The sequence below is a fragment of the Panulirus ornatus genome, chromosome 7 (assembly GCF_036320965.1).
Source record: "Panulirus ornatus isolate Po-2019 chromosome 7, ASM3632096v1, whole genome shotgun sequence".
In the NCBI taxonomy this organism is placed as follows: Eukaryota; Metazoa; Arthropoda; class Malacostraca; order Decapoda; family Palinuridae; genus Panulirus; species Panulirus ornatus.
Window position 1 is genome coordinate 8,005,773 of NC_092230.1, and position 14,307 is coordinate 8,020,079.

Consider the following 14,307-nt stretch of genomic DNA (forward strand, 5'->3'; position numbering starts at 1 on the left):
GTAGTTACATATTGAAAACCATTTCTTGTTACCAGCACGAGCAAGCAGGCAACCAACCCACCTCACCACAGAGGCGTAACCCACCTGAAAATCACCAAAGCCACCACACACACACGACCCTCCCCCACCCATCTTCCTCACACCCTCACCCACCCACCCACCCACAAAGTAAACAGCAATAACAAGGGGTTTAATTACCCTCTAAAGGGCCAATATAGAAGCACCGTGACTTCCTCCATCTTCCCCCAGGCTTCCAGCACCCAAAAACCCACCACCACCCACCCTCCCCCACCCCCATAGCCAGGGCGTGGGTGGGTGGGTGGGTACGTGTGTGGGTGGGTGCTGATGATAACATACACTGGACCCGACCAAACATGACAACGACCCCATCCAGTCGACCAGTTAAGTCAGCAGCCACTCCAGTACCCTTTCCCCCTAAGTATTGCTATAGCCAGTCACTTAACTAGCCTCACGCTAGTACTGCTATTGCTAACTAGTTCAAAACACTAGCACACGACGCTCCCCCCCTCCTCCCACGACAGCCCACACGAACCGTGAAAGCAGGAATGAAGCTGAAGGAAGGAAGGAAGGAAGAGTAAAAGCGATGCACAAGAAACGTCATAAAAAAACTAATGAGAAAATATATGAGAAAGATGAGGGGGGGCCCAACCGGTGTATACCAGTGAGAACGTATGAGAAAGATGAGGGGGCCGGCCAACCGGTGTATACCAGTAAGATAACGTATGAGAAAGATGAGGGAGGGGGCCCAACCGGTGTATACCAGTGAGATAACGTATGAGAAAGATGAGGGGGGGCCCAACCGGTGTATACCAGTGAGATAACGTATGAGAAAGATGAGGGGGGGCCCAACCGGTGTATACCAGTGAGATAAAGTATGAGAAAGATGAGGGGGGGGCCCAACCGGTGTATACCAGTGAGATAACATATGAGAAAGATGAGGGGGGGCCCAACCGGTGTATACCAGTGAGATAACGTATGAGAAAGATGAGGGAGGAGGAGGCCAACATTATGAGGAAGAGGATAGGCGTGAGGAGGAGGAGGGTACGAGTAATGAGGAGAGAGGGGCTAGTACGAGGGAGGGGAGGGTGTGTGTGTGTGTGTGTGTGTGTGTGTGTGTGTGTGTGTGTGACCTCCGGACTGTCACAGCCTAGCTGATCCAGAGCCACAACCACGGCGCCACTTGTCGACCTGGCGGCTAGCTAACCCGGGGTTCAAAACCCAGCTCAGGGAGGAGTGAGGGAAGGGGAGGGGAAGAATCATGAGTGTTATGTGAGGACAATCATGAGGCGGGGTTGGGAAGAGAGGATGGGGGGGGGGGAGACATGAGAGGTGTAGAGAGTGAGGGGAGGTATGAGGGGGTGTGAGGAGGGGAGGAGAGGTATGAGGGGTGTAAGGAGAGGAGAGGTATGAGGGGTGTAAGGAGAGAGGTATGAGGGGGTGTGAGGAGGAGAGGAGAGGTATGAGGGGGTGTGAGGAGAGGAGAGGTATGAGGGGGTGTGAGGAGGAGAGGAGAGGTATGAGGGGGTGTGAGGAGGAGAGGAGAGGTATGAGGGTGTGTGAGGAGGAGAGGAGAGGTATGAGGGGTGTAAGGAGAGAAGTATGAGGGGGTGTAAGGAGGAGAGGAGAGGTATGAGGAGTGTAAGGAGAGAGGTATGAGGGGGTGTAAGGAGAGGAGAGGAGAGGTATGAGGGGGTGTGAGGAGAGGAGAGGTATGAGGGGGTGTGAGGAGAGGAGAGGTATGAGGGGGTGTAAGGAGAGGAGAGATATGAGGGGGTGTAAGGAGGAGAGGAGAGGTATGAGGGGGTGTAAGGAGGAGAGGAGAGGTATGAGGGGGTGTAAGGAGAGGAGAGATATGAGGGGGTGTAAGGAGGAGAGGAGAGGTATGAGGGGGGTGTGAGGAGGAGAAAGAGGTATGAGGGGGTGTGAGGAGGAGAAGAGAGGTATGAGGGGGTGTGAGGAGGAGAGGAGAGGTATGAGGGGGTGTAAGGAGGGGAGGAGAGGTATGAGGGGTGTAAGGAGAGGAGAGGTATGAGGGGTGTAAGGAGAGAGGTATGAGGGGGTGTGAGGAGGAGAAGAGAGGTATGAGGGGGTGTGAGGAGAGGAGAGGTATGAGGGGTGTGAGGAGGAGAGGAGAGGTATGAGGGGGTGTAAGGAGGATGAGGTATGAGGGGTGTAAGGAGAGGGGAGGTATGAGGGGTGTAAGGAGAGAGGTATGAGGGGGTGTGAGGAGAGGAGAGGTATGAGGGGGTGTAAGAAGGAGAGGAGAGGTATGAGGGGGTGTAAGAAGGAGAGGAGAGGTATGAGGGGGTGTGAGGAGAGGAGAGGTATGAGGGGGTGTGAGGAGAGGAGAGGTATGAGGGGGTGTGAGGAGAGGAGAGGTATGAGGGGGTGTGAGGAGAGGAGAGGTATGAGGGGGTGTGAGGAGAGGAGAGGAGAGGTATGAGGGGGTGTAAGGAGTGGAGAGGTACGAGGGGGTGTAAGGAGGAGTAAGGAGAGACATAGGGGGTGTGAGGAGGAGTAAGGAGAGACATAGGGGGTGTGAGGAGGAGTGAGGAGTGGTATGAGGAAGGGGTTGGGAGGAGTGAGGAGAGGCATGAGGAAGACAGGAGGAGGAGGAGGAGGCGGTGACCGGTCTGGTGACGAACCCCCCCTCCTCCTCCTCCCCCTCCCCCCTGTAGAAGTGAAAGACAAGACAAAACCAGCCGGCCACCCCCCCTCCCCCAACACCACACCACACCCCCAGGGAAAGTTGTGGTGGTGGTGGAAGTGGTGGTGGAAGTGGTGGTGGTGGTAGAAGTGGTGGTGGTGGTGGAAATGGTGGTGGAAGTGGTGGTGGTGGAAGTTATGGTGCTGGTGGTGTGGAAGTGGTGGTGGTGGTGGAAGTGGTGGTGGAAGTTGTGGTGGTGGTGGAAGTGGAAGTGTTGGTGGTGGAAGTGGAAGTGTTGGTGGTGGAAGTGGAAGTGTTGGAAGTTGTGGTGGTGGTGGAAGTGGTGAGGCTTACACTAGTGGTGTCGGCAAGTCTCCTACAGATGACACTGGTGATGTTTACAGTGTTGGTGTTGGTGGTTCTGCCCTAGTGGTGTTGGAGACAACAGCAGTGGTGGTGTCGGTGTTCTGTCCTAGTGGTGTTGGAGACAACAGCAGTGTTGGTGTTCTGTCCTAGTGGTGTTGGAGACAACAGCAGTGGTGGTGTTGGTGTTCTGTCCTAGTGGTGTTGGAGACAACAGCAGTGGTGGTGTTGGTGTTCTGTTCTGGTGGTGTTGGAGACAGCAGCAGTGGTGGTGTTGGTGTTCTGTTCTGGTGGTCTTGGAGACAGCAGCAGTGGTGGTGGTGTTGGAGACAACAGCAGTGGTGGTGGTGTTGGAGACAACAGCAGTGGTGGTGTTGGTGTTCTGTTCTGGTGGTGTTGGAGACAGCAGCAGTGGTGTTGGTGGCGGTAAAGCAGGCTACAGTGGCGAGGGTGGTACATACAAGTAGTGGTTAAGGGTGGTCATCTCTTTGACGTGGTGGTGCTGGGGCAATGTACTGGGTGTGGTAACAGAGGAGGGAGGGTGTGTGTGTGTGTGTGTGTGTGTGTGTGTGTGTGTGTGTGTGTGTGTGTGTGTGTCTTAAATATTACGACACACATCATCAGACATAAACACAAGATACAAGTCTTAAACATCACAACACACATCATCACACATCAGACATAGATAGACAGACGAAGACGCGTGTGGCTACAACATACATGGAAAGCGAAAGAAATGCCTTTTGGGAGCACTCTCTCTCGTGGGCCAGTTAAAATGCCCCCATTACAGGTCACATGGCCCAGGTGTCCATGGGCAATCAGCATACCATAACCCCCCCCCCCCTTTCTAACTAGGTCTCATGACCTATATTCCAATTAGCTGCCATGAGTTTATTTTTTTAAACTTAATAATGGCCCAACCCACCCACATACACTTGTATATACATAAACGCCCACACACGCACATATACATACCTAAACATTTCAACGTATACATACATATCCATACACAGACATAACATATATAAACAGGTGCATATTTACACTTGCTGCCTTCATCCATTCCCGCCGCCACCCCGCCACACATGAAACAGCACTAGCTGCCATGTGAGTTTCTATAACACATTTACAACCTGACAACAAAGAAACATATATTTAATAACAAACGACATTTCAACGCCTTAACAAGCTGCTGCTAGTTACTGCCTGGAAACAAGGAAATAACAAGGAAGGGTTGCCAAACTACACACACACACACACACACACACACACACACACACACACACACAGAACCTGCATGCCTGACAATGAAAGGGGGGGGAGGAGGAGGGGAGAAGGGGAGAAGGAGGGAGAAGGGGAAAGGGGAGGGAGAAGACCTGTGCTGACCTAGGTGAAAATGGGGGGGGAAGTCCTCCTCAAGTGACCTTCCACAAGCAGACAGCTTAGCTTGGACATCCCCGGCCCACAGCTGGGACAGGGTGGGTGGGTGGGTGGGCAAATGATGATGATGACTACCCCCGCTGTGGTTGGCGAGAGAGAGAGAGAGAGAGAGAGAGAGAGAGAGAGAGAGAGAGAGAGAGAGAGAGAGAGAGAGAGAGAGAGAGAGCTGGTACAGACATCAGCAGCAGAGCCAAACACACACACAAAAAAAAAATAGAAGAGCAGCACGGCAAGTCGTTAGAAAGCCAGCCTCCCTCCCTCCCTCCCTCACCACCACTCCATCACACCACCTCCCTCCCTCCCTCACCACCACCTCACCCCTCCTCCTACCTCCTCCTTCTCCACCAACCACCAACGGTGATGATCCTCCTTCTCCTCCTCCTCTTCCTCCCCACCACACACTCCTCCACAACCACCACCACCACCTCCACTGCGAAAGGGGGGGAAAGAGGGAGGGTGGGCAATAATGACCAGGTTATTTAATACTGTGTGAGGCATTTATCAAGATAATCCTTCTTCATTTACCCCATAAAAATCTCAAGAAACAATTAGAAACTATGACACAACCAAATAAAAACAACAATAATAATAATAACAATAATAATAATATCAATAATAATAATAATAATAATAATAATAATAATAATAATAAATAATAATAATAATAATAATAATAATAATAATAATAATAATAATAATAATAAATAAATAAATAAATAATAATAATAATAATAATAATAATAATAATAATAATAAAATAAAACCAATAACATTGAAATAGTTCTACCACCATACTACCTCCTATTCAACTTGAAGACACGACGATTCTCAGTGTATACCAACCAAACATCAGTTTCTCTTAGAACATCATGACACATTATAAAAAAAGCCCCAATAAACATCACAAACAATCAAGTTTACCATAACATCATTAACCAATTACAAAAAACCTTTGCAAACATCACCAAACATCCATGAAGCCATGGACCAAACATCTCTCACAATGATTACCAAAAAGGCAAGTCAACACCTCCACAAACAACATCATTAATACTAACATAAAACATCTATAATAGAATAATTAAAAAAAAAAAAACTGAGTTCCAAACCTAACCAAATAGATTATTATAACACTACAACCCTCAACATTACTTGAGGTTAAACCAAGTGTACCACAACATCCAACAAGATTAAACCTCTCGTTCCATATCCCAAATTGGTAATTAACAACATCCAACAAGATGTTGTTCCATATCCCCAAAATTGGTGATTAACAACCCTCCTCTAATACCACACTTAACAATGGGCTATGTATAAACAACCCCTGAGGTGATTCATCACTGATTAGGGGGGGGGGGTCTAATCACTTGTATCTAATCACTTAACATCACTTGTCACAGTAAAAATTATCACTAACTATCACAGACTGCATTTCAAATCTCTGGAAACAAAAATTGCTATAAATTGGTTCAAAACCCTTGTAGTTAAACTTCATTTATACCTTGCATATCTTGTTTCTTTTAACATCAACTAATTACTAGATCTAATCCCTTACAGCTTCCATTACCCATCACTCGTAACATCACTAAAAACTCAACTGAATCCCCCGTTGGCAACATCACCTACTTACAACTGTAAATCACACAAACAAACAACACATTTCCAGTCTCATTCCAATATCAAAGTGTCAAAATAGACACAAAACATCTCCTGAATAAATACAATCTAGATAAACAATAACATGTACTGCCACAAACCACTGCATGTAAACAATACAAAAACAATGCCATTGCTAAAAACAATTACATTACAAAAATAATCACAAGCTAAACATTACAACTTCTACTACAATCACCACAGACCATTTTCTATACAACCTCATCAATACGGTAGTCAACATACAATATATATATGACCCACAAAATAAATTTTAAACTGAAAACTTCTTGCAACATAAAATATAATATATATATATATATATAATATATATATATATATATATATATATATATATATATATATATATATATATATTCCTACAACCCAAAGAGGCGACTTTAAAACTCACTTCAACCTTTACCACCATACCCTTAAAACCACCTAAAACCTACACTCCGAGACTTAAAACCACCTAAAACCTACACTCAGAGACTTAAAACCTTGCAGCCAGAGTAAACAAAAACAATTGTTATCACTACTACATAGACTCAAAACCCCCACTCCTACAATTACACCACACTTGAATTAAAACCTCCCAAAACCATCCCAGGTAAACTTAAAACCTTCTCAAAAACCTTTATTAAAACCTTAAAACCTCCCCCCCCAAAAAAAAACCTCAATAGCAACCACACAAGGAAGCCAAAATCCCCTACAAACCACGCCATGCAAACTTAACAACCTAAAAACCTTCCTTTTACCAACCACGTCATTAAACGTAGGCCCATCGTACAATCACCTAACTTACGACCAGAGACAGGACGGAAGACACATCCACATAAACCCATCATATCTGTCACCAACACCTAAAACACAACCACTAAACCTCACAAAAACCATTTCGTGCCATCATGATTTCAACAGAAAAACACCAATGCATCTATACGTCATACAATAATAATAATAATAATAATAATAATAATAATAATAATAATAATAAAAATAATAATAATGTCGAAATATACAAGATGAAAAATATTTATTTTTTGGGGGGGCGGGGGGGTTGGGGATCTCTCTCTCTCTCCTATATACACATGACACTTCATTCCTACACCAACAATACTTCATTAACTCCAAAGTCTTGAAGCCCGAGGGGAAGAAGAACCCTTGAGTATAAAATGGTTTAGCCTTTAACTTGACCCTTGTGGGTAGGGTTAAAGGGGGGGGGGGGGCAGACAATTACATCACAAAGGGGGAAAAGGGGGGGGGGGGGGAGGGTTGTTTACGGGGAGGATGGTTGTTTACAAGTCCACCATTAAGGACGTACAAGCACAACAAGTCACTCGGAACACAAAAAAAAAAATTCCACTACAAGAAAAACATTCGACACAAACACAGCAGTAATACAACTCTGGATTTTATATACATACATATACTTATAAAGGTAAATAAACTTTACGACATAAAAGTACACATATGCGCATAATAAAACCACCACCACAACTTAATAAAAGAAATTTAAACTACATCACCTATCACAATAAACGCATTAAACCATCACACTGAACACTCGAAATTTCCAAAGACATCGAAAACCAAAACACTACTGTCCCCTAGCCATATATATATATATATATATATATATATATATATATATATATATATATATATATATCACAGAACATCCTTTCAACAACTACAGTAAAACAAAAATATTCACCAGTGGACGAACGAGTGAAAACGAATGTAAAATAGGTCGTAAAAAAGTGAAGTCCAATTCATGATTACAGTTACATGTACAGGCTGAAGTACAAATACAACTCCACCTAACTACTAAGCACTTGTGTTATTAGCTACGGATACATAAATGGTGTCTACCATTACGCCAACCACACCAGACAAACCATTAACTACTACGTAACCACCTACTCTCTCTCTCTCTCTCTCTCTCTCTCTCTCTCTCTCTCTCTCTCTCTCTCTCTCTCTCAGTCTATTGATGTACCTTCATCTTGATCCCACCATCAAGGGACACGTCTCACACTTTATACTCAACGGGTTTGCCTCTGTGCCTTCTGTTCTCTCACGACTCCACTACAGGAGGTAACAGAACCTATCCTGTTCTCCAGCGTTCTAGCTGTGGTCATATGCCTGTGTTCTCACATATATAACAAGAGGTGTTCTTCTTCTTCTTCTGGTTCATCAAAGTGCATCGAACAGGTAACCCGAGTTTAGGGATGGGATGCAAAAATCTAAGTTACCAAACAAACTTTATATATATATATATATATATATATATATATATATATATATATATATATATATATATATATATACATATAGGGATCAACTTCTAGTCACTAGATGGAAGTAGGGTGATTCATCATTTGTATTTTTACACGATAAGCAATTTCGTATCACCACACACAAACACACACTATTCGACCACACTCGCTGTTACGTAAAATAATTAGCTTCACTGCTTGTTGTAACATTTACCTAATAATAATTAGCCTACAATAATATGTGTGTGTGTGTGTGTGTGTGTGTGTCGTTGAACACTATAGCGGTTCACACAAGGTCTTCTCTGTAACGATGCTGTTAACCAATGCTTGTTTGTCCAGGGTGGCATCTGGCATTCATTTTTCTTTTCTTCTGCCACCCACCTGTATCCAAAAAGTTCCTACCGCTCCAGAGCCAGTCTCCATCCAAATGTCACACTTCCTCACAGTATGTCAGCAGATCAACCAAGGCAGCCGTGTGGAGACGAGTTCTTTGAATCACAAAACACACACACACACACACACACACACACACATTCACACATTCACACACACACATACACACACACCCATATACACACACACACACACACACCATATACACACACACTACACTACATATATATATATATATATATATATATATATATATATATATATATATATATATATATATATATATATGGGTATATAGATGTAGGCAGGGAGAAGTGTTGAGTGTACACATCAACTCTTCAAGACACAGTAACACTGAACACACTTGGAAGGCGCCAAGTTTTGAACAAACAATATGGACTTTGAAAAAATATCACGTCAGATTTTTAATCACAAAAATCAAACATCCTCCGCGAATACCAAACAAAGGGCGTGAAAGCAACCATATTGACACAGTGAAATGGAATTAACTGTAAATGTATTATCTAAATCATAGTGGCTCACTCCACCCCCTCAAATCAAAAAAATCGAATGCATTTATGTTCTTATCTAAGCCAGGACTGGTCACATGTACAACACTACGCATTAGTCTAACAATACATAAAAACAATAATAAAATCGTATATATATATATATATATATATATATATATATATATATATAAACACACACACGAGCAGGAAAACATTGTCACGTAGCCATGAAACACTTGAGAGTTCACTTCTTCAATTACCACGACAGAATCGGCCACTCTGGCTGGGGCGAGCACGCAGCTGCTCCTATTGCTAACTTTAAGGACCATGAGGGAGTTGGTGCTCCTCTTGGAACACACACACACACATGACATCACAAACGGCATCTCTGGTTTAAAGACGTGGTTGAAGGCCTCTCAAGTCTGTTGCTATAGTGGCCACAAAGAACTGGGCAAAGAGGTCTTAAACTACCCCATGTACAAAATTGTAACATCCCGAGATCGCGTTGCATCTTTACGCCACGTATGTTTTCCAGTTCTCCCTTAAACGACCCTTAGAAATAATAGGGACTTCTTCTTACATAACCAGACTTACACACAGCCACCCACCCAACACAATAACTGAAAGTTGCATCTAAATACAGTCATAGCTATGAGTTTCTTTTACATATATCAATCAATGTCTATTACCATCATTTTCGGACGCAACGTTCCATCACAATTTTGATTAAACCCCAACCATATATAACTAGGCTAAATCAGGACCTCTCCAAATTTAAATAAATACACTGGTTTCACAAAGATCTCTGAATCAATCATTCTATACGTTGTAATCATATCCCAATATGGACAATCATTATAAGTTTGAGCCCAAGTATATCAAAGCAGCCAAATTTAGAAGTAAAAATAAGTGTTAAGTTAATGTAGAATGCCCCTCTCATCATCATTAAAGTGTTAAGTTCAAAAAGCCACCAATCATGTCTTACAACTACACACCACTTCCAAAAGCACTTGTGAAAATGGTACACTATAGCATTGAAGTATGCTAGTGCCACATGAGAAAAAAAAAACTTCAAAATCCACCCCATTATACTAACTAGAAAAGAAAGTTACGACCAAAAAAATGTCCAACACACTGGAGCATATTGTAATATTTTTCTTTTCAGATAAAGGACGAGACCTTAATGTTACTGAAATAGTGATCTAAAACACCATAACAACACTGGTGCTAACCACCTTTTTATCTTCTCCTCGACTCGTTAATCAAGTGCGACACACACACACACTGCAAAATTTCACAACAGCTGTTCATATCCTGAATGAAAACAAAAAAAAAAAAAGAAAAACAGAGAACACCATATCTAAAGGAACATATCTAAAAACCTGCCCCTTTCTTTTTGACAGCTCTCAACGATAAAAATCAGAGAAACATTTCCAAGACTGTGCACGGAAGGGCGCACCAAGTGGAACCGTGGGTGCCATATGAATCAGTGAATTCAAGGACATCGGTTCGAGTTCAGGGTACACTGGCCAAGTTGGGGGGGGGGGGTGTTGTAGAGTGTACGGGGTCTGGATCCTTTTTTTTATTCCACACTTATCATTCTCTCAGCAAAGTACCAACCTCGTTAACGCCAAGGGATTTTACCCAACCCCCCCCTTTCAAGCCTTCACAAACGATAAGAGACCGTCAAGAAACACGAAGGCAATCCATGTACGCAAATGGAGTTCCAACTTTAGGGACTAAAACATGTGGGCTGCAGAGGGGTAGATGAAAATGGAAGGTGGTGGGGCGAAGAGAGTGAGTTGAGTGAGTGAGTGAGGGAGGGAGGGAGGGGATGGATGGGGGGAGGGAGGGAGGGAGGGAGAAGGGGGGGTGTGTGGGGTGTGGTGGTTTGGGGGGGGGGTGTGTGTTGAGTCGAGGGTCTGGGTGCTCCAGCAATACACCAGGCTACCAAGCACGCACTCGACCACCCCCCTGGGTGTGGGAGCCCCGCACTACTTCCCTCCCCTTCCCTCCATCCCTCCCTCCTCCAAGGGATACCCATAAAAACCTTATACCGGGAGACCAACCTCCCAACAGTGCAACAGGTGTCATAAACACACATCCACAACCCTAGCCAAACTCTTTCTCGCAACTGCCTACCTCGAGGCATATCCACAATCAAGTATCCCTTTTCGCCCCTTACGACAATTCTGCATGTAACTCAACTTGGGAAATTACCGAGCACAAACCCAAAAATGTGATATAACTTGGCAAAATATTAAGAACAAGTAGATGTTAGCTAAACCTTACCATGATTTCAATCCAAGGTGAATCTAGCTCACAACATGTTTGGGTCAATACTACGTCAGTTTTTTCATCCCAATGACCCAAACTTACCACCAAAATGTTTTAATTCAATGGCCTTCCAGGCTACTGATCAAGCGTTTCATGTAGATTTAAGCCAGTGACCCATTTACACTTAAACAACTTTTACCAATAATCTCTCATTTAAGACGTGCTATCATTATGTAATCGAAGGATACTATGCAGATTATCTTACACAAATAATATACGTATACTTACACGCACTTCAGGATATATATGTGAAATACAACACTTTTCATGTAAAACTGTACAGTAAAAACTACCTCGCACTCGATATCTCCAAGACACAATCGAGTAATACGAAGAACTTCATAAACTTAAACTACAAAAGAAACCAAGTCTACAACTTACAACCCGAGTGACGAAACTTAAAAAAAACTGAGGCAGAGAGACAGAGTCTCCACCACACACACCAGGATCTCACATCTCCAGGGAGGAGGCCGAAGCCTGGCACCACCTGCGGCCCAAACACCCCACCTTGAGGAACGCCACGGCGAACCTCAGTACCTGAAGCAGGCGTGGAGCAGCGAGGTGACACAGGCTGTGACACACAAGGGCTGGAGGGAGGCTGTTCCTAAGTAGTATGGGTCTAAGGGTCGTTTCTTAAAGGCATAACGCTAATTAGTCCAGGGCCTCATAAGGGTGATGCACACCACCGAAAGTGAAAACGCATGGAGAAAGTTATTACAATGAGCTCAAAGACAAAACCCCAAACACCTTAAACCTCCCCCAAAATTATAAAACAACCTCCACCAGAATATCCAAAAAAAAACAAAAAAAAAATAAAACTACTTGAGGGATAAGACATGACTACTAGAAGTCCATATGGATACGGGCATGGTGAGTGCTTACTACTGAGCAGAAAGGCAGTCTAAGGAAAAGTCCAGGTATATAATCTTACGTCGACGTGGAGTCCAAGTAGGCTGGCGTCTTGGGGTATGCCAGGGGACATCTTGGTGGCTCAAGTCACCCCCAAAAATTGACTGGAGTTAAATTCAACTCGTCAAGAGAGAGAGACACACAACACACACACTTAGTATAGCCAACTTCACTGATTTGGTCGCAAACACGTGCAGCTGAGGTCAGCCTGTTGCTTCTCCAACTTGTTGCGCTGACTCAAATTATATACATAAATATAAATATACAGATATAGATATTCATATATATAAGTTTGTATCAACTCAAAGCTCAAATGAAACAGCCAGTTGGTAATCCAAGTACACGGCGATGATGGGAAATCACTAACGTACCTTGTACAGGTCAGAATCTAACATTATTTCACTGTACATGGACTAAATTCTGACGCTAAACGACCGTGCTTTCGTGTGTACAGCTCGGTGCCTGTTATCCCACTAAGTGTTTCTCCAACTCATCTGACTGGAAATATACACATACCTCACGCCCTCAGTCCCCGCCCCAGCCCCGGTGATTGGTCGGGCCGCTGAATGACGTCAGCCTACAGGGCTACCAATCTCAACACACACACACACACACACACACACACACACACACACTCCCTCCCTCCCTCCGTCCCTCCTTCCCTCACCCAATGGGATCCACCCTGAGCACCTATATTATGAATAATGTTTTGAAGTTGAGGTACAGGAGGGGGGGCGCAGGGCGGAGACCTAGGGCCTCCCTTCTTCCCATTCTCAACTGATTCAAGTGATCCTCATTTTATCATCCCACACCAAGCCCAGCGAACGACATCCCATTTCCCATCCCCCTTACACAATCCCCTCCTCCCCTCCCCCAGGAAGTAGTCAGCAACACCAAAAACCCCGGACGTGTCCAATGCAAATGAGCAAAAGTGAATAATAAGAGTCTTCGTTTTATTCCATTGCTTTCCGTTGTCTTGAACGTACGGTGGGGGCTAATAGTGACTTCATCAAAAGCCAAATCGACAGTCCATAGTCGGCGTGGTTATGCAACGCGTTTCCGTTTAGCTCCTGTGTGCACTCGAGCGGGTGTTGCTATGGTCAAGTTTAATGGCGATGTGACACGATTTTTCAAAACCTCAACCATAGAGAGAGAGAGACACTAGAAGCCTAAAGAAGTGAATGGCAGTTTAAGCTAATAGTATAACTTGACAAGTCTCCTTACGTAAAATTCATCCCCCCCTCCGCCTCCTCCTCTTCCTCCTCCTCCTCCTCGTCCGACCTCCTTCACCTCCCCCCTACCCCAGTAGCATACGTTATCCCCAAATCTTCCTGTATGAACCTCACTCACCTCCTTGCTGCTCCACCACCACCACCTTATCGCCTCCTCTTCCCCTCTCACCCCCGGGCCTCCACATGTAACACTTGCCTCCTACATACACCCTCTCTCACCCCCGGGCCTCCACATGTAACACATGCCTCCTACATACACCCTCTCACCCCGGGGCCTCCACATGTAACACATGCCTCCCACATACACCCTCTCACCCCCGGGGCCTCCACATGTAACACTTGCTTCCCACATATCTACAACACAACCACCTCGGCCCAACTGGAACACAGTCTACATGCCTTTTTGAAAGTTGTCAAAACGTCTCCATGAAGTTTACGGCAACTTAAAACATCATGATCTCGGACAACGAGTTATATACAGAGAGAGAGAGAGAGAGAGAGAGAGAGAGAGAGAG

General features: G+C 44.5%; 1 protein-coding gene across 5 annotated transcripts in view; it reads right to left on the bottom strand.

Moving 5' to 3' along the window:
* LOC139749403 (uncharacterized) overlaps positions 1–14,307 on the bottom strand; it is a 172,903-nt gene that overhangs the window by 23,911 nt on the left and 134,685 nt on the right. The window contains exon 1 of one of the 5 annotated variants that reach the window (XM_071663221.1): positions 12,932–13,083. The exons of 3 other annotated variants lie outside the window; for them this stretch is intronic. In XM_071663221.1, coding sequence (XP_071519322.1) covers positions 12,932–12,970 — 39 coding nt within the window. In that variant the 5' untranslated portion in view covers positions 12,971–13,083. Of the gene's footprint in view, positions 1–12,582; positions 12,909–12,931; positions 13,084–14,307 lie in introns of those variants that run through there. One more of the 5 variants, XM_071663220.1, reaches the window with a different exon arrangement.